General features: G+C 40.3%; 1 protein-coding gene across 1 annotated transcript in view; it reads left to right on the forward strand.

The window, feature by feature from the left end:
* Positions 1 to 7818: 7818 nt before the first annotated feature.
* The window catches only part of SPTLC1 (serine palmitoyltransferase long chain base subunit 1), a 74938-nt gene continuing 60221 nt past the window's right edge, over positions 7819 to 22535 (forward strand). The window contains exons 1-3 of the mRNA XM_079927908.1: positions 7819 to 7949; positions 10597 to 10704; positions 13678 to 13772. Coding sequence (XP_079784034.1) covers positions 7893 to 7949; positions 10597 to 10704; positions 13678 to 13772 — 260 coding nt within the window. The 5' untranslated portion in view covers positions 7819 to 7892. The remainder of the gene's footprint in view (positions 7950 to 10596; positions 10705 to 13677; positions 13773 to 22535) is intronic.

Below are 22535 nucleotides of genomic sequence, written 5' to 3' on the forward strand. Positions count from 1 at the left end.
TCCAACAACTAAAATGGAAATCAAAATATTTCTATGTTCTAGAATTTCAGAGTTTATGTACCACATCTTTAAAAAATCTGCACAAGGCACTCAACAAAGGCCCTCTATCTGAGTGCATAAGTCAACCCTAAACCAGTTCACGCTAGGGACAAAAGTCCTCCGCCACTACTCCTGTCAATCCCCAGTTTCCACCTTACACTACGTGGGATCAGGCAACCCTATTGACTTCTTTTAGTATGTTCAATTCACGTACTACGTTGTCCAAAAGGTGGATGTATATGGCCTGTCTTACAATACCAGGCAGGGGAAGCACTCCACAGTGAGACACAAAGTTCACTCCCACAAAACAATCAGGCAAAAGAGACACAACCATTTTACATAAAGCCCATTCAAATATTCCCATTTTCTCCAAACTGAGGTAAATAGAGCAGACTTGTTTGGGGCCCTTTAATGTTGGGGGGATGAGTAGGGGAGTAAGTAACCACATCAGTATTTGTTTTATATATCCCACTTCTTAATAATTATCAAAAGATTTTCATCCCTCTGTGATGAATCCCATGATTCTTCCTTTTCTGATTCCACTTTATTCTGCCTCTAGCAATATTTGCTAGACATAGGTGCTGTGAGGTTGCCCCTGAGCAGAGCTATTTGCTTAGGTGGCAGCTGCCATTAAAAGTGCTAAAGAACTTCAGGCAGGGCAAACTTGACTCAGAGCAAAGTGTCAGGTTTGCTTTCTCACCACTCAAGTGGTTTATTTTCCCTTGTTAGACCCTAGCTGATACATTGCTTCTAAAATGATCCCATCAATCAATTTTCAAAGAGCTGGCAGAGAAATCCTGGCAAATGCAAGCCAGAGCATGTCCCTCTCCTGTTCAGAAACCTCCAACAGCCCCCATGTCATCTGGGAAATGGCAGAGTCCTGAGAGCGACCTACAATCCCCATAAGACCAGGTTTCTTCCTCACTCCTAACCTCACCTCCTACTCTTCTGCCCTCTGGCTCAATCCAATCCAGCCAGATGGGCCCCTCATTCTGCCTTGAGCACTCTGAGAATGCGCCAACCTTAAGGCCTTGCACCTGTTAGTCTCTCTACCTGCAAAGTTCATAGGAGCTGAGAAATTTTTGCAGTGTGTAGCACAAAGGACAATAGTATCAACTAGGTATCTGCATGGCTAGCTCTTTCATTTGCAACTAGTATTTAAGTCAAAAGTTAACTTCTCAGTAAGCTTTCCCTGGTCATACTATCTAAAATATCAACCTCTCAAACAATTTATATCCCCCTTCCCTGCTTTATTACTTTCTCTCTAGCATTTATCACTATCTAAGACACTATATATTTTCCTTGTCTGTCTTGTTTCTTTCTGGTTCCCTTAGTAGGATATAAGCTCCAGGAAGAAAAAGATCTTTGACTATTTTGTTTACTTCTTTGTCCCTATCTCCTTAGGCTTATAGTGGGTACTGGTTAAATATCAGTTGAAAGAGTAAATGAAAAGAAAATGTAACCTCATGAAAGAAGAACTGACTTATGAATAAGAAACAATGAGCCAACTGAATTGCTACATTCACCAAGAACAAAATACCACAAAACTACAGTGAATTAAAAAAAAACATGGTGCAAACCACTTAATGGCAAAGGAATAGTATCTAGATTACACAAAGAACTCTTAAAACTGAACAGTTAACATAAAATACTATTGGAAAATGGGCAAAAGACATAAATAGACATTTTACCAAAGACGATAAACAGATCTCTCTCATCCTTATTTGATAACAAACAAACATATGAAAATTGGAAAATTCTAATTAAAACTACAGTGAGATATAATTACATACCTATCAGAATGGCCAAAGTAAAAAATTGTGACAACACCTGGTGAGGATGCAGAGAAACTAGATCACTGATACGTTGCTGATGGGAACGCAAAATGGTACAGGCACTCTGCAAAATAGTTTGGCAGGTTTTGTAAAACTAAACATAAAATTACCATATGACCCACCAATTTCACTTCTGGGTATGAATCCCAGAGAAATGAAAATTGATGTTTACACAAAAATCTGTACACAAATCTTCATAGGAGCTCTATTCTTAATAGCCTAAAACTGGAAACTACTCAAGTGTCCTTCAACATGTGAATGGCCTAACAATGACCTAACATCCATATCAGAGAATACCACTCAGTAATGAAAAGGAAAACACTATTGATACATACAACTTCCTGGATGAATCTTCAGGGAATTATGCTGAATTTTAAATGCCAATCTTAAAATTTCCCCTATGGTATGATTCAATTTATATAAAATTCTAAAAATGCAAAATTATAGAAATGGAGAACAGATTAGGGGGTGTCAGGGGCCAGAGACTGAGGAGGGAGAAGGGGAAGTGGATGTAGCCATAAAAAGGCAAAATGAGGGATCCTTGTGACAAGGGACTGCTTCTGTATCCTGACTGTATCAATGTCAGTATTCTGGTTTTAATATTGTACCATAGTTTTGCAAGATGTTATGATTGAAGAAAACTGGGTAAAGGGGACATGAGATCTCTCTGATTTATTTCTTACAATGCCGTATGGACCTGAAAATATTTCAAAATAAGTAATTTATTTTTTTAAGTAATATTGTATCAGAATGGGCACAAATAAAATAGATTAATGGAATCAAATAGATGCTCCAGATACAAACTCTATCAGGTTTGGTTTCCAGAAGCAGACTATGAGACAAGGATATGTGTGAAAATGATTTGTTAAGAAGCATTCTCAGGAAAAACTGGTGGGAGAGATTGGTGGTAGGATCAGAAAAGAAAGGAGGCTGTAGTAAGTTGAATAGTGGCCCCCAAAGTCATGGTCTTATCCCAATCCTAATCCTACATTGTAAATGTCACCTTATTTGGAAAAAGGGCTGTAACAGGTGTAATTAAGGATTCTAAGATGAGATCATCCTGGATTATCCAGATGGGTCCTAAATCCAGTGACAGTGTCTTTATAAGAAACACAGAGGAGACATACACAGAGAAAGAGGAGAAGACCATGTGAAGATGGAGATAGAAATTAGAGTGATGCAGCCACAAGCCAGGGAATGCCTGGAGCCACCAGAACCTGGAAGAAGAAAGGACACATTCTCCCCTAAAGGCTTCAAAGTGAGTACAGCCCTGAAAACAGCTTGATTTTGTATTTTTGACCTCTCAGAATATAAGAAAATAAATTTCTCTTTTTTTTTCGCCCACCCCATTCGTGGTAATTTGTTATGACAGCCCTAGGAAACTAATACAGATTTTGATACTAGGAAGTGAAGTGCTGCTGTAAGAAATACCTAAAACTATGGAAGTGGCTTTGGAATTAGGTAATGGGTAGAGGTTGGAAGAATTTTGAGGTGCACGAGAGAAAAAGATTTGAAGAGTCTACAGGTAGAAATATGGGCTTTAAGGATAATTCTGGTGAGATCTCAGAAGAAAGTGAAGAGCATGGTAGAGAAAATGTCTATCATCTTAGAGAATGGAGATCCCATCATGACCAGAATGTTAGTAAATATGGATGTTAAAGTCATTTCTGTTGAGGGCTCAAAAGGAAATGTGGAACATGTTATTAGAAACTAGAGGAAAGGCAATTGTGGTGATACAGTGGCAAAGAACTTAACTGAATTGTGTCCTGTAGCTACTGTGGAAAGCAGAACTTTTAAGTGATGAACTTGGATAATTAGCTGAGGAAATTTCTAAGCAAAGTGTTGAAAGCGTGGTCTGATTCCTTCATGCTGTTTCTTCAAAAATATGAGAGGAAAGAGGTAAACTGAGGAAGGAACTGTCAGGCAAAAAAGAACACAGCACTTGATGACTTGGGAGGTTCTTGGGTTATCCATATTGCAAAGGATGAAAAAATTAGTAGAGTCACTGTTGGGAAAATATGCTCTGGAGAGAGGGTCAAGGATGCAGCTGGACAAACTTTTTGTAAAGAGATTAAATATGTGACTCATGGATCCACTCAATCATCTCAGCAGAGCCAGAAGTAGAGATGGGGTTATTCAGAAAAGATCTCTGGAGGACTCTCTGTCTATGGCACAGTCTCATGACATACGTGGGAGACCCACAAGGTTTCTGAGAATGTTGTATCAGCAGAAACACGGTCAGCTTGGCCTGAAGGGACAGAGACAGGACAAAGTGAAAGAGTGCTGTTGAATTTCTAGAATTCTACAGGGCTGTTAGAGCTGCTTAGCTATAAGCATATGCTCCCCTTCAAGAATGACTATAAGGGCAGAGCCATGGACTCGAGAGCTAGAAGCTGGAGATGTAGGAGCAGAGGCCTACCAATCTACCATAGGTACAGAGGCCTATGGAGCTGTGTGTCCAGATGATGTAGCTTCATAACACAGAGAATTATTCTCAGGCCTTGAAACAAAATGAAACTGGCCCTGCTGAATTTCTAACTTTCTTGGAACTGATGACTCCTTTATTCCTTGCATTTTCTCCCTTTTGGAATGGAAATGTCTATCCTATTCCTGTCCCACCCTTGTACTTTGTATGTGACCTTCTGGCTTTACAGGTCAACAGATGGAGAATTTTGCCATTGGATGGGTTATACCTAGAGATTCATTCATATCTGATTTAGATGACCTAGATAATGAGATTTTGGACTTTTTGAACTGATTTAGATGAGGGTTGAAACTTTTGGAAATGTTGGAAGGGAGTGAATGTATTTTGCATGTGGGACAGAGGTGAATTGTGGGCCAGAGATTGGACTGTAGCTGAGTTGAATGGTGGGCCCCCAAAGTACATGTCTATGTCATAATCTCTGGAACCTGTGAATATGGTCTTATTTGGAAAAAGTTTCTTTGCAGATGTAATTAAATTAAGGCTCTTGAGATGACATTAGCCTGGATTATCAGGATGGGTCCTAAATCCAATGACAAGTGTCTGTAAAGAGACACATATAGGACCGACAGAGAAGACCATGTGAATACAGAGGTAGAGATTGTGGTAGTGCAGTCACAAGCTAAAGAATGCCAGGGGCTTCCCTGGTGGCGCAGTGGTTGAGAGTCCGCCTGCCAATGCAGGGGACACGGGTTCATGCCCCGGTCCGGGAAGATCCCACATGCCATGGAGAGGCTGGGCCCGTGAGTCATGGCCGCTGAGCCTGGGCGTACGGAGCCTGTGCTCCATGACGGGACAGGCCACAACAGTGAGAGGCCTGTGTACAGTAAAAAAAAAAAAAAAAATGCCAGGAGCCACCAGAAGCTGGAAGAGACAAGGAAGGATTATTCCCCAGAGTCTTTGGAGGGAGTGCAGCCCTGTCGACAACTTGATTTTGGATTTCTGTCCTCCAGAACTGTGAGAGAATAAATTTTTGTTGTTTCAAGCCACCCAGTTTCTGATAATTTGTATGGCAACCTGAGGAAAATAATAAAGGGACCATGCAAGAGTGAAAAAGCCTGCAAGGTTCCACAGGTACCCATTCCAGTGATCTATTGTAGCAGATAACTTCTACATAGCAACCAATCCCAAAGCAGTGGCTTAGGACAATAACAATCATTTGTTTTGCTTACAAATTTTGGGGTTGTCTGAGCTTAGCTAGACATTTTTCACTCAAAGTCTCTCAGATGGTTGAACCAGAGGGTGATTAGAGCCAGGGTCATCTTGAAGGCAACTTCCCTTACATGTCTGGCACCTGGACTGGTAAGACTCAAACAACAGGGGGCTGGAGCAGGTGGGGTCACTTTGCCATCTCTTTTCGTGTGTATGCGGTCCCCACGTGATCTCTCCACGTGGCAGCAGCAATCTACTGTAGAAGTTGTCACAAGGTACATCCAGATTCAAGCAAAGAGAACATAGACTCTACCTCTTGATGGGTGTGTCAAAGAATTTGCACACAGTACCCCTGACTCAATCTAGAGGAGATGGTGAGGTTTACCCCTCAGAATCGTCTTGCTCTGTGCAGCCAGGAAGCTCCAATATTTTATTCCTCAGCAACCATCAGTCACCCACCCAGTAAAGGGCTGCCTGAGAAAACATGTTCTCAGATCCTTCCAGTTCTCCATGAGAGTAGGAAACATGGGTTCTGGCAGCCTGAAGGTACGCCTCTGAAGATTGCAGGAGCTGGCTGCTGGGAGTGAATGCACCTGGGCGAGGCAGTGTGCACAAACATGGTACTGGATCCCAGGTCACCAACATCATCGGGTACATAGTGGCAACTTCATGGGCAGTGCATTAGTGCTGGTGCCATTTCACATAATTTGGGGAAATCAGGATTACTAAAATAAATGGCACTGAGAAAAATTGTTATTCCTTTAGGAAAAAATAAAGGCCCATAACTCTCATCATACAAAAATATAATTTCCAGAATAATTAAAGAGCTAACTATAAACAACAAACTGAAGCATGGGAGGAAAACCTAAGTGTGGTGAAGATGGTCTTTCTAAGCAAGATACAAACCCACAGGCAATAAAAGAACAGACTGACACATTACATAAAAATTAAAATATAGGTATGACAAAAGACAATGTAAAAAACTAGACAGAAATTGGGCAAAAATAATTGTCACATATGAAATTAGATGGTCTTTCTAAGCAAGATACAAACCCACAGGCAATAAAGGAACATACTGACACATTACATAAAAATTAAAATATAGGTATGACAAAAGACAATATAAACATCTAGACAGGAATTGGGCAAAAATAATTGTCACATATGAAATAGGAAAATATAAGATATTCAGAATGCATAAAGAGCTTCCATACATCCATTAGAAAGTGAAAAATAACTAATAGAAAACTGGGCAAAGAATATGAATTGATGATTCACGAACGGACTACAGATGCCAATAAACATATAAGAATAACCATGAATAACCAGCAGCATGGAAAGTAAAATTCAGTGAAGAGACATTTTATCTCCATTAAATTAAATTGGCCAAAAATAGATTGATAATATCCATCATGACATAGAGTATGGATACACTTTCGAACATTTAAAATTGGTTGAGCCATTCTGGAGAGCAGTATGGCAGTATTTATCAGCATTAACATGCATATTGAGTAAAATTCGACTTTGAGGAAACTTGCCAGACATACCCCAACACACACAGAAAGACAATAGGGCACATCGATGTTTACTGTAGAATTGTTTGTAATAGGTGAAAAAGTAGAAAAAACCTAAGTGTTCATCAATAGGAAAATGTTTAAATAAAATGGAAAGAGAAATATACATAACAAATTATTCCAATAAATAGGCTTCTTTGTTGATTAAAAACACAAGATTTACAGCCAAAAAAAGAATGGAAGAAAAGCAAATTGTAGAACAATATTGTCCCTATGCTCCCGGTTAAATTTAAGAAATCCAACCGAAGTGTGTGTGTACACCACGTTGGGATACATAGGCTCTTGAAGGTTCCACACCAAACTCCTATTATGGCTTAATACCTGCAAAGCCTTAGGCTAGGCTTTATACACGGTAAGTGCTATATAAGAGCTGTCTATTTTTTTTTTACGATAATGCATTCCTGCATTACTTATGTAATTTAAAAGTAAAGAATATGTTTGTGATTGCATTAATAACTCCCTGCACCCAACTGCCTGCCAAGCGCGAGGGCCATTTATTAAAATCTCTCCATCCGGAGAGCCCAACACGTGGTCTGGCACATAATGGCCGCGTTGTGAACACCTGTTGCGGGGACCTGCCTGCCGCTTCCCACCCCTCCCCGCACCCAAGCGAGACCCCAAGTTGACCTTTCACCCCTAAACCTTCCTCAGCCAGCGCAGCCAACCGCCGCCCAGTACACAGGCGCGAGAAGGCGGTGCCCAACTGACGGCAGCCCCGCCTTCCGGGCGTATAGACGTCACTGGACCGCGCCGCGCAATATCTGACGTGCCTGTGGCCTGCCTTCCGGAAGGAAACCCTGGCGGCTAACTATGGCGACGGTCGCGGAGCAGTGGGTGCTGGTGGAGATGGTACAGGCGCTCTACGAGGTGAGCTTGGCGGCCCCAGGGGTCCACGACCACACCCAGCCCTGGGGAAGTGGGACGTTTTGTGTGGAGTTTTGGTCTGAGGCCTGGGCGGGGCTGGCCCGGTTATGCCCGGACCCCCGGCGTCCCTCGCTGGAAAGGCTCATAGGCGCACACATTTCCCAGTGGCGGAATGTAGGGAGACACGGGCGGGAGCCGGAGCCGGGGGGTCTTGTATTGCGCTGCTGCGAGCACGGAGCCCTCTCCAGGTCCTGCCCGGATACAGGAGAGAGGCTAGTCAAAAACAAGAGTTGGGACTGATGGTAAAACGGAGTGATGAAAGTAGAGTGGAAAATCTCAGTCTGGTGAGGTCCTAGGGAAGACAGGTTCTCGGAACTGTGGAGCAGGGAATAGGGAAAAGAATTGTAATAAGTTGGACTTTGTTTTTGTTGGGACGTGGGGTTAGAAAGGAAGCCGAATGATTTAGGTATGTGAAATAGTTTGTCATTCTTCCGCCTACGTCCCATTTTCTGTCTTGTAAAGATACAACTATTTTAGTAAACTTTTAAAGAAAGACCAGTTAGGAGCTTTTTTGAAAGGTAATATAAAATTTAGATGTCAGTCTTGGAGAATGTTCATTCATTTGACATTTAGTGAGTTTCCATGCATTGTGCAATGGAACTTTCTGCGTGTTCTCTGAGCTGTTCAGTACGGTAGACCACTAACCACATGTGGCAGTTAAGCACTTGAAACGAGGCTAGTGCAACTGAGGGGCTGAATTTTTCATTTAATTTAATTTAGATGTGTATTTAAATAGTTGAATGGTGCTAGTGACTACAGTATTGGACAGCAGAGATCTAGATGCTAGGAATAGTGCAATGAGGGAACAGGTAAAAGTCCCTGTGCTTACAGAGCTTACATTCACTTAAAGTGAATCTGTTTTCTTTTGATAATTTTCTTAAAACTTAATATAGCGCTTACTGGTAAGGGTGATGATGCAAGATGTATTATTGCAAAACCCATCAGGACTTTTTGGGAAAAAAAACAGTTAGAGCAAATAGAGCCTAGGTGATGTCCAACCTTAGGTAGATTATAGTGACTAAGAAGAACCACTAAAATTTAAGATTTCCTTATTTCTTTTTTAGAAATGAATAATTTCTACTATATATTGTTGCTGCCTTTTTGAAGACTGCTCTTTGACTATGTAACTTCTCATACCCTGGTATTGACCATGAGTGAGACTTGAGAGAAGGTCTCCTTGATGTAACATTTCCTAGGGAAGAAAAGAAGCCACATTTGTGATTTTTATTAATTCAGTAGACATTTCAATTTTTCTTAGGATTTCTTTGTGGAGTGGAATGTTTAGTGACTTGGACTTATGTTTGTCAACTATAATCCAATTATTGATAAAACTAAAAGGATTTTTTTAGTAGAGTCCTCATTCTTAAATGAATTATAGTCAGGAGGGATCAGCAAATTTTAAAAATAGTCTTAGATTTCTTGTTTTGCTTCTAATTTCTGTGCACAGTGTATGCAGAATTTGAGGAGTCTTGCTGTGTACCCATACATATGTAGCATGTATGTAGTTTTAAAGTTATTTGTCCAATGACCTGAAAGTTTATTTATGAAATTGCCAGCAGTTTCCCTGATCCCCCCTTCTGAACTTTTTTAACTGTTGTGAATCATCATTGCTTTCTTTTTGTCTAATGTTTGAAAATAATTTGTATTTACGTTTCTAAATACCTCTTTTTTTTTTAACATCTTTATTGGAGTATAATTGCTTTACAGTGGTGTTAGTTTCTGCTTTATAACAAAGTGAATCAGCTGTACATGTACATATATCCCCATATCTCTTCCCTCTTGCATAAATACCTCTTTTAAATGACTTTCCGATGACAACCTATTGGAATGTAGCACCCCATAACTGACTTATGGAGGTTTAGTTGGTATCTGGAATCTTTTATATGCACTTACTGTATCTAGTTGTGTAAGACATAAAAGTCAGCCTGGCTTTTATCCTGGAAATGTACAGTTGAAAAGAAGACCTGATGCGGATAATTTCATTAAGGTACCTTTATGGATGTTGACATGGAAAACACTACATACTTTGGGGGAACTGGTAGAAAAGAGACCTGCTATTTCTTTAAACACTTATAAAGTCTTCTTTTCTCTGCCACATTCCAAGGAGAACTTAAAGAGGCCTATTGGGGATACAGGAAATATAGTAAATTGTGCAAAAGTCTTTGAGAATTATGGTGTCCAAATAATTCTCAATTTATCCATGGTATGTGGGGGTTGTAGAAGGCTTGTGAAGCTGCGATATGTTTGTTACAGTTATTTCTCACCAGTAAAAATATAAATTACCTGAAGGATCTGATAGTTGATATTGTTAGACTATTGGAATTCTGTGTCAGATTTAATTTTTAAAATTAATTTTTATTCCTAACACTGCAGTTTTAGAGATTTTTCATGTAGGAGAAATTGCCTTCTGTTAGAAATGGGAAAACGAATGAGTAGACGTGAAGTGAGCTTTGAAAGTAAATTTTAAGAAGTAATAAATAGGTATAAAGGTCATGGGAGCAGTATATGCAGATGAATTAAATTTTATGTGCAGGTTTTGGAAATGTTTATTTCACTTCTTGTTATGCTTTTGCTTTTGACTCACTCCTAGGCTCCTGCTTATCATCTTATTTTGGAAGGAATTTTAATACTCTGGATAATCAGACTTCTTTTCTCTAAAACTTACAAGTTACAAGAACGATCTGATCTTACAGTCAAGGTAAGAAGTTAAATCTCTATTTTATTATTCGGTGTATGATTATAGTTGCTACATCTTTCGAAACAGGACTTGTGGTGGCTCAACTATAAATGTTAAAATATTTTCTGGAATGTAAGGAAATCAGGGTAAGCAAAATACGGGGAAGCCAGGGATAAAGTGAATACACAAAGGAGTACCATGTTACAGGCCTTTTTACTTTGCTAGGAGTAAACAGCAGTCTGGGAACGTACTAGATGCTGGACGGGAAGCATGGATGCATGCTGGATTTCAAATGTCCGTATACAAGAAGGATTACATGAGTTGCTCAGGAAAAGCACCACTATTTCTGAAGCCTGAATGAAAGTTTCCCCTGTGGTCTTTATAAAGGAAATTCAGAGTTAGAAAGAATCCTCCCCATCCCACTGCTCTCCACCTTACCACCCCAAATCAAATTTTGATGTGTTCTATATGGTAAGGGACCCAGCTCAAGCCCAAGCTAGGCAAACCTTAGGAAGCAGAAGTGTCGAGAGGACTTGCAGTCCTGACCACTTCGAGTCTGTTAGTACGAGGGACCAAGGGGTTTGTGGAGTCCCCTACCTTCTCACGCAGGTAGGAAGACTTAGTAACTGTGCCCTGGGTGTGAGAGGAAGAGCAGTTTTGACTGCAGTGTGGTTTCTGTAACTTGGATTGTTTCCTTATCCAGCCTCTGTAGCAATGTGCCAGAATACTACTTAGGGATACAGAGATGGTGAGAGATGTTTTCCCACAAAAATGCCTGAAACTTTGGTTCACAAGGCAGCATTGAGTGTGGCACAATGATGGAGTACTGCTCTTTTCTGGAGCATTCACAGAAGGAAGTGCAAGTGGAATGGAATTACAGCAATGTGGCGATTGTTCCCCAGGTTTCACTGGCTGCCCCTGCTGTCCTGATCATTAATATTTGTCATGAGATGGTCAGGCAGTATCCCCCCCTAGGGGGTAGGGGATATGCAACAAATGGTTCTTAGGGCACATAAGTTTTGGAAACCTGGGTAAAGAAGACTAAAGAGGTGTCTCATTTCATGATTTCTTGTAACCTTTAATATGCCAGTGGATATTTGAACCGCTGTTTGGAGAACTGCCATAAACTTGACCATAGATCCCCACCCCCGCCCTTTTTTTTATGAATACCTGTGGGATTAGTGTGCCTTAGAACACTCTTTTGATAGTATTGCAGTAAGATTGGGCTATCTGGGCCAGAAATCCTGTCTCTACTTTTTTCCCTTGGTATTTAGGAGCTCCACGTGAATGATTATGAGGCCATGGAATAGATTTATAGCCCAGCTTTTTAAGGGGTTGATCATTCCTAATATTCTTAGTTTAAGTTTAGACAAGTCAATCCACACAAATATGCATTTTAAAAGAAGGATACTGAAACATAATTTTAGGATAACCCTCTAAAAGCAGAACTTACCTAGAGCAAGATTCAGTAATCACTGACATCTTACCCTAAAAGCTGTGGAAGAAAAAAAAAACTTTATGAGTGTTTCTAAACCTTAACTTATGGCAGCAAAGAAGAAATACCTTCTCAGTTTTATACGTCTGCAGAGTCTCTTTTTATTATTTATTTATTTATTTATTTTATTTTGGCTATGTTGGGTCTTCGTTGCTGAGCGTGGGCTTGCTCTAGTTGCAGCGAGTGGGGGCTACTCTTCGTTGAGGTGCTTAGGCTTCTCATTATGGTGGCTTCCGTTGTTGCGGAGCACGGGCTCTAGGTGTGCGGGCTTCAGTAGTTGTGGCAGGCAGGCTCAGTTGCTGTGGCTCACGCGCTGTAGAGTACAGCCTCAATAGTTATGGTGCACAGGCTTAGTTGCTCTGCAGCATGTGGAATCTTCCCGGACCAGCGCTTGAACCCATATCCCCTGCATTGGCAAGTGGATTCTAAACCACTGCACCACCAAGGAAGTCCCCTGCAGAGACTCTTGAATACCAGGCAATCCTGAGTTGATTCTCAAATCTGTCTTTGTGGTAGCAAGTGGACAGTGTGCATGATACATACTTCAGGCTTGTTCAGGCTGCTGTTCTGTGCAGTCATTGGCAGAAATAGATGAGGAATTTATTGACTGATTTATTCAGCCAGCATTTTTGAGTGCCTGAGCATCAGGTGAATATGCTCCTAGCCATGCCCTAGAATTGCCTGTTAGGAGAAAAATGCACAGAAGCATTTAACAGGAGTGTGAAAATAGGAGTATTGAGAGTGGGCCTATGTAAGGCAAGATTTGCTGTGGCTGTCAGGTTCATCAGGTGCCTCATCTCATCCTGTACATCCAGACTACATTTTCAAAATTACATTGTTTTCTAGTTCAAGAAAGGGTAAGAAACTCAAAATAGTCAAAATACTTGGAATGCATGAAATAACAGGTAAAAGGAATAAAGTAGTTTTTTATGAGAAATTTCCAAACAACTAAATCCTGTTACAATAATTATTATGAGAGTCTTTTGGTATATTTCAGTTACTTCTGAATCCTTGCCAATGGCTTGTAGAAACAGTGCTTTGTAGTCTAGTTGATCCCTTCCTGTGACAGCCATGCCTGTAAGAACTTAAGGCATGGCTGTCTGTCATATCTTGCAGTAGAGGCTGAGCTCCCTTACCTGCAGTCATGCCTCTCACCTTTGTGTTACAGACTTTTAGTTTTATCATCAGTAGCAGTTATACTTCCTACTTCCCACAGTGAAAAATCCTGAACATAGAAATAAAATTTTTAAGAAATTTCCAGTCAGCCACAAAGCTTCATGGAAAAAGAACCTTTAGCCTGAGATAAGGAAAGAGGTGAGGGGTTAAGTACACAAAACTCAATAGTGATTCTGTGTCATTTCCAGGCACAGCAGCTAGACGTCTGTGTCTAGCAGTGTGTTCATTATGATGGTTCCATTACAACAAACAGTTTAGATACCGCTAGAGTTGCTGTCCAGTAAGTAGCACTGCACTGTATTTTAACTGCTTTTCTCCTGTAGGAAAAGGAAGAATTGATTGAAGAGTGGCAACCAGAACCTCTTGTTCCTCCTGTCTCAAAAGACCATCCTGCTCTCAACTACAACATCGTTTCAGGGTAAATTGGTTTTGCTAGTCAAGGGCTTATATTTGGTTTCCTGTAGGTAAACTCAACAAAGTATACAGTGGTTTATATAGTATTCCTTTTTTTTTTTAACTGATATAAGACTTTCAGAAATTTCTGGAGATCAGAAACTTTTTTAATAGTCTCCAATTTGGGTTTCCAAGTTTGTCCCTTTTTAAAAATATATATATATATTTTTAAAAGCAGGGGCTTCCCTGGTGGCACAGTGGTTGAGAGTGCGCCTGCCGATGCAGGGGACACGGGTTCATGCCCCGGTCCAGGAAGATCCCACATGCCGCGGAGCGGCTGGGCCCATGAGCCATGGCCGCTGAGCCTGCGTGTCCGGAGCCTGTGCTCCACAACGGGAGAGGCTACAGCAGTGAGAGGCCCGCGTACTGCAAAAAAAAAAAAAAAAAAAAAAAAGTAATACACACACATAATATTTCAAATGGGAAGACAGTTAAAATGAAAAACAGCATTCCTACTTTTTCCCACCTGGATTGTTTCTGATTTTAGATCTGTTGAAGGTTACCTTCATAACTAGATATTAGCAGTATGCTTACGTTACTGTTTCTTGATTGATTAATGATAGGCAGTGCCTGTTGACTTTCACAATATGAATTATGAAACCAGCTCACTTATGCTACCTACCTCCTGGCTTCCAATGTTTTATTTTTATTTTTATTTCTTAAATTTTAAGTATACAGAAAATATCAGTCACATACGTATCTACCACCCAGAAGTAATAGGTATTAACATTTTGCTATCTTTACTTTAAATCTATTTTTTAAAAGAAATAAAGCATTAGAAATGCAGTTGACCCTTGAACAGTATGGGGGTTAGGGGCCCTGACCCTCTGGGCAGTCAAAAACCTGCATATAAATTAGAGTCAGCCCTCCAGATACCCAGTTCCTCTAAATATGTGGTTCTACATCCATGGATTCAACCAACTGTGGATCATGTAGTACAGTAGTATCTACTGTTGAAAAAAATCTGTGTATAAGTGGACCTGCACAGTTCAAACCCATGTTGTTCAGTGGTCAATTGTATCACTAAAGAAATCCCTTCCCATCTATCACTTACTCTTGCCTCCCAGGCAAGATAACCACCATCTTGAAGTTGGTAGATGTTTTTCCTTTGCTTATATTTATACTTTTGCCACAGCATGCCTGTTGCCATGAAAGTGTTTAGTATTCTATTTTAAAATATGATGTAGGATATTCTCCTGAGTATGTCCTTCTACTTCTGGTCTGATCTGAGAGAGGCTTGTATTCTTCACTTTCGCGAATTTCTTTGGTCTCATGAAAGTTTTACTTCTCCTGAAATCAGACTGACCAATCATTAATGTTATGGTTATAAAATCCTTCCTACCACAAAGGTCTAATTTGCCTGTTTTCCATATGACAGTCAGTTGTCCCAACATTATTAGTTGAATAGTCCATTTTTTACCTACTGATTGGAAATTTCCCTTCTTTCATATGTCAAGTTGCCTTATAAAGGATCTGTTTCTGGCTTTATTTCTATTCTTTTGGTATATTTATCTCTCCCTGTGCCAGAACCTCGCTTATACCACAGCTTAATAATAGGCCTTGACTAGAGTGAGTCCTTCACCTCCTTGTTCTTCACAATTGTCTAGGCTATCCTTCACTCTTCACTATGAGTTTAGGTTTAGCTGATCAGATTTGACCAGAAAATGGGTTTGGGTTTGTGACTAGTAATGCATTGAATTTATGGATTAATTTGGAGAGAATTGGTATATTGCTAATACTGAATCTCTTCACCACGTACCTTGTGTGTCACTTGTATACTTAGGGCTTTTATGTCTCTGAGAGAAGTTGCATAACATTCTTCATAGAGATTTTGCTTAACTTTTTTTTTGCTACTTTTTATTTGGAAATAATAGTAGATTCACATGCAGTTGTAAGAAATAATACAGAGAGATTTCATATACCCTTCATCAGTTTCCCCCAATGGTAACATCTTGCTTAACTATAGTACAGTATCACAACCAGGAAATTAACATTGCATATCTTTTAATAGCTTCATCTCTGGGTTCCAGAGAGTTTTCACTTCTGTCATGAAGCGTCATTTTCTTCTTGTTTCTGTGTTATTGCACTTGCTAGGATACCTACCATGCAGTGTTGAATAGGAGTGGTAACAAGGGCCTCTGTATCCTGTTCCTGATGGCTTTTAAGGGATAACCTGTATGGTGTTACAAGCCTTCCTTTCTCTTCCTAGTTTGCTAAGGGAACTTTTTGTTAGTTTTAAAGTCAGTGTTAAATTTTATTAAATTTTTTCTTTATGTATTGAGATGGTTGTGAGTTTTCTTCTCTAATCCATTACTATATTAAATTGTACTGATTGATTTTTTTACATTAATTAAGCATATACATAAATTTTTATGAGAAAAATTGCAAGCAACCATGCCACTCATCCTCACCCCAGATTCCAACTCTGTAGACTTGCAGAAAGATGGGAGATTTACTCTCTGGAAAGGCTAAATATAAATTGAAAGTCCTAAGAATGTGTGAGGAGGCGAGTGCCATTCTAAAAACAGAAAGCAAATATATAATGAATAATGGGATGCTAATCCCATTTCCTCCAACTCAGCTTTCAGAAAGTTGGAAACCAGATTTATATCCTCATATACACCTCACTGGAGGATTCCTCTCTGGTGAAACTCAGTCAAGAGAGTAAAAACAGAAAATTTTGAGTTTGCGGTCTCCACAGATGAATAAACAAGTCTATGTCTCATTATCATAGAGTGAAGCCCACCATCAGTCAAGAAGCCAAGCCCATTTACACAGTGCTTGCAATTAGCATTTCAGTGTCTTATTCTTAAAAATGGGTGGACAACCTTAAATTATGGTCCATTGATTTTCAACAGAATGCCAAGACAATTCAGTAGGAAAAGAATACTCTTTTTAACAGATTGTGGTGGGACAACGGGATATACACATGTAAAAGAATGATGATGGACCCTGACCTCACACCATGTGTAAAAATTAGCTCAAAATGAATCATGGGCTTAAGTTTAAGAGCAAAAACTATAAGTTCTTAGTTTAGAAGAAAGAAAACAAGAGTAAATCTTCATAATCTTGGATTGGCCAGAGATTTTTAGATATGACACAAAAGCACAAGCAGCAAAAGAAAAAATAGACAAACTGGACTTCATTAAAATTGAAAACATTTGTGCTTCAAAGCCCATTACTAGAGAAATGATACAAAACCCCACAAAATGGAAGAAAATATTTTCAAGTCACATATTTGTTAAGGGGCTAGTATCCAAAATATTAAATATATAAAAAGAACTCTTACAACTTAGTGATAAACCCTATTTAAGCATGACTATTTGGTTAATTTTTATTAATTGTTGGATTTTTTTTTTTTGCTAATATTTGTTATTTTTAGCATCAGTATTGAAAAATGAGTTTAGTCTTTTTCTTTTCCCTTACTGTGCTGGCCCAGCTTTGGTATCAGAGGTATATTAGTCTTACAGTTTTCCTGGCAACACTATTTGTTGTTTGTTCTGTTGAGCATAGATTTTTAATCATGAATTTAATGTCTTCAGTGAGTTTTTAAAGCTGTTCATATTTCCTTTTTGAGTAAGTTTTGGTTACTGCCATTTAGTAATTGTTCATTTCTTCTTTTGTTTTCAAATGCATTGGCATGAAGTAATTCATAGGATTCTCTTGGAAAGTTATATGTAAAATATATACATATAACTTTGTATATAGATATATATAACAACACATCTATGGATTTGTGTCTCCATTGCAGGCATTTGTGTCTCCTTTCTCACTCAAATTTGCCAAAGGTTTATCCTCTGGTTTAGTTGAGTCTCTGTTTTATTTTCTTCATTTTGGGCCTCTCCTGCAAAGGCATTGACTCTCCCTTCAGCACCGCTCTCATCAGCACCCATGTAAGGCAGCATTCTCATTTGCTTTATTATTTCCTTCATCCCCAGTGCCTGCATCTGTTCTCCTCCCCAGTAAGGTATCCCACTGCAATACGTGTATTTTGCTTTCTTTTATTATTTTATGTTATTAAAGTCATATATGTTATTGTTTTTATTATGTATGTATGCTTGAAACCATGTAATCTTAATGTTTTATGAAAGTTTTTAATTTTGTGCTCTAGACTTCATTCTGGTTTTTTTCTTACAAGTTGTTTACTCAGCACTTATTTTTCAACAAATATTTGAGTGCCTACCATGTTTAAGGAATGTGCTGATGAGCATGTGCGATAAATCAAAATCTTAGTTCTCTTGGGGCAGGCTGACCAAGAATGAAATAAATACAATGTTAGCTGGTGTTGAGCAGTATGAAGAAATATCAAGCAGGGCAGAGAGGTGGAATTGCTAGATGGACTTCCTGTTCATTTCTTCCAACTGCTACATATTATTCTGTTGTGTATGGCCACCATGTTTTACTTAGTGATGGGTAAATTTAGTGATTTTCCTCATGATGGATACCTAAGCTACCCCCACTCCCCACTGCCACAAAAAAACCTGGTGATTAAACCTGATTAATGTCCTCTTGTGGACCTGTCTGAGTCTCTCTAGGGATGTGGGACCAGAAATTGGGTACTACTCTATATGCCTGTCTCATTTCCCTATGGGACTTTCCTACATTGTGATTCTCCTGAGTTAGTATATGGGCGTTCAGTTTCCCACAGCTGTGTTTGGTAACATTGTTTTATTTTGCATTTCTCTGATTATTTGAGCCCTTAAGTATCATTTGATCTACTTATTATTAGCTGCTGGGGTTTTTCCCTCCTGTGAATGCCTCTTCATATCTTTTAGTTCTTCTTCTCCTTGATTCCCAGTCTATCTTTCGATTATCAAGAGTCCCCAGTATTGTGTAGCTTTTAATCCTTGGTCAGTTTTTGAGTAGTAGTCTATTACAATGAGTCTAAGAAACTTTTTTTTTCCGATTTTAAGATCTCTGAAACATGTATGAATCTTACAGCTGCTGAGAGTCATTGTCAGCTGGGAGCAGGTGAGGGTATCATTTCTTGCACACTGATGAACTTGGTCATGGCTATGCTTACTGCCAGCACCTCAGTTGAGTTTTGTGCACTGCTGGTAAGTAAATCAGCTGATGGAAGGAGAAATGGCCAGATTCCTCCAGACAGTTGAACAGAGGCTACTGGGACTAAGGCTTTGAACATTCCTTTGTCAAACTCCTACTGCCTTTGGGTAATAACAGTTTACTTTCTAGAAACGTGATTCAACTGCATAAAGATGAAACTAAGAGTTTAGTCCAGTAGGAAAGTTCCAGCATCAAACTTAGAGAATGGGTGTTACTGACTTGTCAAGTAATCCCAGAGATGATAGCGGAGCATCCTCCTAAGCAATGCCAGGATCCTTCTGTCAGCAGGGAGCAGAATATGTTAGCAGGGAGTATGAATACCCATGGTATCCATTACGTAGCAGAGAGCAGACAGAACTGCTGACTAGAAGTTACGAATGTCTTACCTGATTGATCTTGCTTATATTTTTCTTTTCATAGATACAAAAGTAGAATGACAAAAATCTGTGTCAAGATAGCCCTTTCATTAAATATGAACTAAAATATAAATGATAAGAAAACATCATTGCATTTTATTTTATTTTTTTCATTTTTGGCTGTGTTGCGTCTTCATTGCTGCATGCATGCTTTTCTCTAGTTGCGGCGAGTGGGGGCTACTCTTCGTAGCAGTGCACGGGCTTCTCATTGCGGAGCATAGGCTCTAGGCACGCAGGCTTCAATAGTTATCCCACACGAGCTCAGTAGTTGTGGCTTATGGGCTCTAGAGCACAGGCTCAGTGATTGTGGCATACGGGCTTAGCTGCTCTGTGGCATGTGGGATCTTCCTGGACCAGGGCTTGAACCCATGTACCCTGCATTGGTGGGCAGATTCTTAACCACTGTACCACCAGGGAAGTCCCTGCATCATTGCATTTTACTTGACTGTGTCTTTCCTCCTTAGTGATAGATAAAATACAGTCGATGCCATCTTAGATTCATGAAATCTAGTAAATCTCTTTATCACCTGTCTGTTAATTTTGTCTTTGGTATCTTCATTGAACCAGAATTCTAAATTTGGACTTGGTCATATTCATCCATTTTCGCCTCATGGTTTGTGTGTTTGCATACTTGTTTTAGAAATCATTTCCTATTCCAAGGTCACAAAGACCTTCTAAATTTTCCTCTGTTCCAAAATACTTTTTAGGTTTTTTTTAATATGCGTGGAATTCATCTTTGAATATGGTAATTCAATTTTATTTTTCTCCATAGAGAAAGAAATATGTGTAACTTAGTAGTTAGTGGGGGCAACTGCTGTCATTTGCCATATATTTATATATAGGCACACCTCATTTTATTGCACTTCACTTTATTGCACTCCCATAGATACTGCACTTTTTACAAATTAAAGGTTTCTGGCAACCCTGTGTTGTCAGAAGATGGTTATCATTTGTTAGCAATAAAGTATCTTTTAAAAATTAGAAAAAAAGGAGACCTTCAAGATGGTGGAGGAGGAAGATGTGGAGATCACGTTCCTCCCCACAAATACATCAGAAATACATGTACATGTGGAACATCCCCTACAGAACACCTACTGAATGCTGGCAGAAGACCTCAGACCTCCCAAAAGGCAAGAAACTCCCCACGTACCTGGGTAGGGCAAAAAAAAAAAACAGAGACAAAAGAATAGGGACGGGACATACATCTCTGGGAGGGAGCTGTGAAGGCGGGAAAGTTTCCACACACTAGGAAGACCCTTCACTGATGGAGACAGTGGGTGGCGGGGAGGAAGCTTTGGAGCCACGGAGGAGAGTGCAGCAACAGGGGTGCAGAGAGCAAAGTGGAGAGATTCCCACACAGAGGATCGGTGCCAACCAGCACTTAGAGGTTGAGAGCAGCACTGAGAGGCTTGTCCGCTCACGCGCCTGGGCGGGTGGGGGCTGGGAGCTGAGGATCTGGCTTAGGAGGTCAGATCCCAGGGAGAGGACTAGGGTTGGCAGCGTGAACACAGCCTGAAGGGGGCTAGTGCGCCACAGTTGGGAGGGAGTCCAGGAAAAAGTCTGGAACTGCCTAAGAGGCAAGAGACCATTGTTTCGGGGAGCGTGAGGAGAGGGGATTCAGAGCACCACCTAAACAAGCTGCAGAGACGGGCACGAGCCACGACTGTCAGCGTGGACATCAGAGACGGGCATGAGATGCTAAGGCTGCTGCTGCAGCCACCAAGAAGCCTGTGTGCAAGCACACGTTACTATCAACACCTTCCCTCCCAGGAGCCTGTGCAGCCCGCCAGTGCCAGGGCCCTGTGATCCAGGGACAACTACCCCGGGAGAACACACAGTGCGCCTCAGCCTGTTGCAACAGCATGCTGGCCTCTGTCACCTCAGGCTCGCCCCGCATTCCATACCCCTCCGTCCCCCCGGCATGAGTGAGCCAGAGCCCCCTAATCAGCTGCTACTTTACCCCGTCCTGTCTAAGCAAAGAACAGACACCCTCAGGTGACCTACATGCAGAGGCGGGGCCAAATCCAAAGCTAAACCCTGGGAGCTGTGCGAACAAAGAAGAGAAAAGGAAATCTCTCCCAGCAGCCTCAGGAGCAGCAGATTAAATCTCCACAATCAACTTAATGTACCCTGCATCTCTGGAATACCGAATAATAGATCATCATAGAATTCAGGTGGTGGACTTTGTGTAATTTTTTCTGTATATCTTTGCTTTTATCATTTGTCCTAGGGTTCCAGCTGTCCATTTTTTATTTTTTTGTTTGTTTTCCTTTTATTATAGTTTTTAGTGCTTGTTATCATTGGTGGTTTTCTTTTTTGGTTTGGTTGCTCTCTTTCATTTTTTTATTATTATTTTTAATTTTTTAATTTTTAATATTTTTTTAATAACGTTTTTTTTCCCTTTTTTTCTCCCTTTTCTTCTGAGCCGTATGGCTGACAGGGTCTTGGTGCTCCGGCTGTGTGTCGGGCCTGTGCCTCTGAGGTGGGAGAGCCGAGTTCAGGACATTGGTCCACCAAAGACCTCCTGGCTCCACATAATATCAAACAGCGAAAGCTCTCCCAGAGATCTCCATCTCAGTGCTAAGACCCAGCTCCACTCAGTGACTAGCAAGCTACAGTGCTGGACACCCTATGCCAAACAACTAGCAAGACAGGAACACAACCCCACCCATTAGAGAGGCTGCCTAAAATCATAATAAGGTCACAGACACCCCAAAACATACCACCGGACGTGGTCCTGCCCACCAGAAAGACAGGATCCAGCCTCATTCACCGGAACACAGGCACCAGTCCCCTCCACCAGGAAGCCTACACAACCCATGGAACCAGCCTTACCCACTGGGGGCAGACACCAGAAACAACAGGAACTATGAACCTGCAGGCTGTGAAAAGGAGACCCCAAACACAGTAAGTTAAGCAAAATGAAAAGACAGAGAAACACACAGCAGATGAAGGAGCAAAGTAAAAACCCACCAGACTAAACAAATGAAGAGGAACTAGGCAGTCTACCTAAAAAATTCAGAGTAATGATAGTAAATATGATCCAACATCTTGGAAATAGAATGGAGAAAATACAAGAAATGTTTACCAAGGACCTAGAAGAAGTAAAGAGCAAACAATGATGAACAACACAATAAATGACATTAAAAATTCTCTAGAAGGAATCAATAGCAGAAAAACTGAGGCAGAAGAACGGATAAGTGACCTGGAAGATAAAATAGTGGAAATAACTACCGTGGAGCAGAATA

Source organism: Stenella coeruleoalba (genome assembly GCF_951394435.1).
Source record: "Stenella coeruleoalba genome assembly, chromosome: 7".
NCBI classification, from domain to species: Eukaryota; Metazoa; Chordata; class Mammalia; order Artiodactyla; family Delphinidae; genus Stenella; species Stenella coeruleoalba.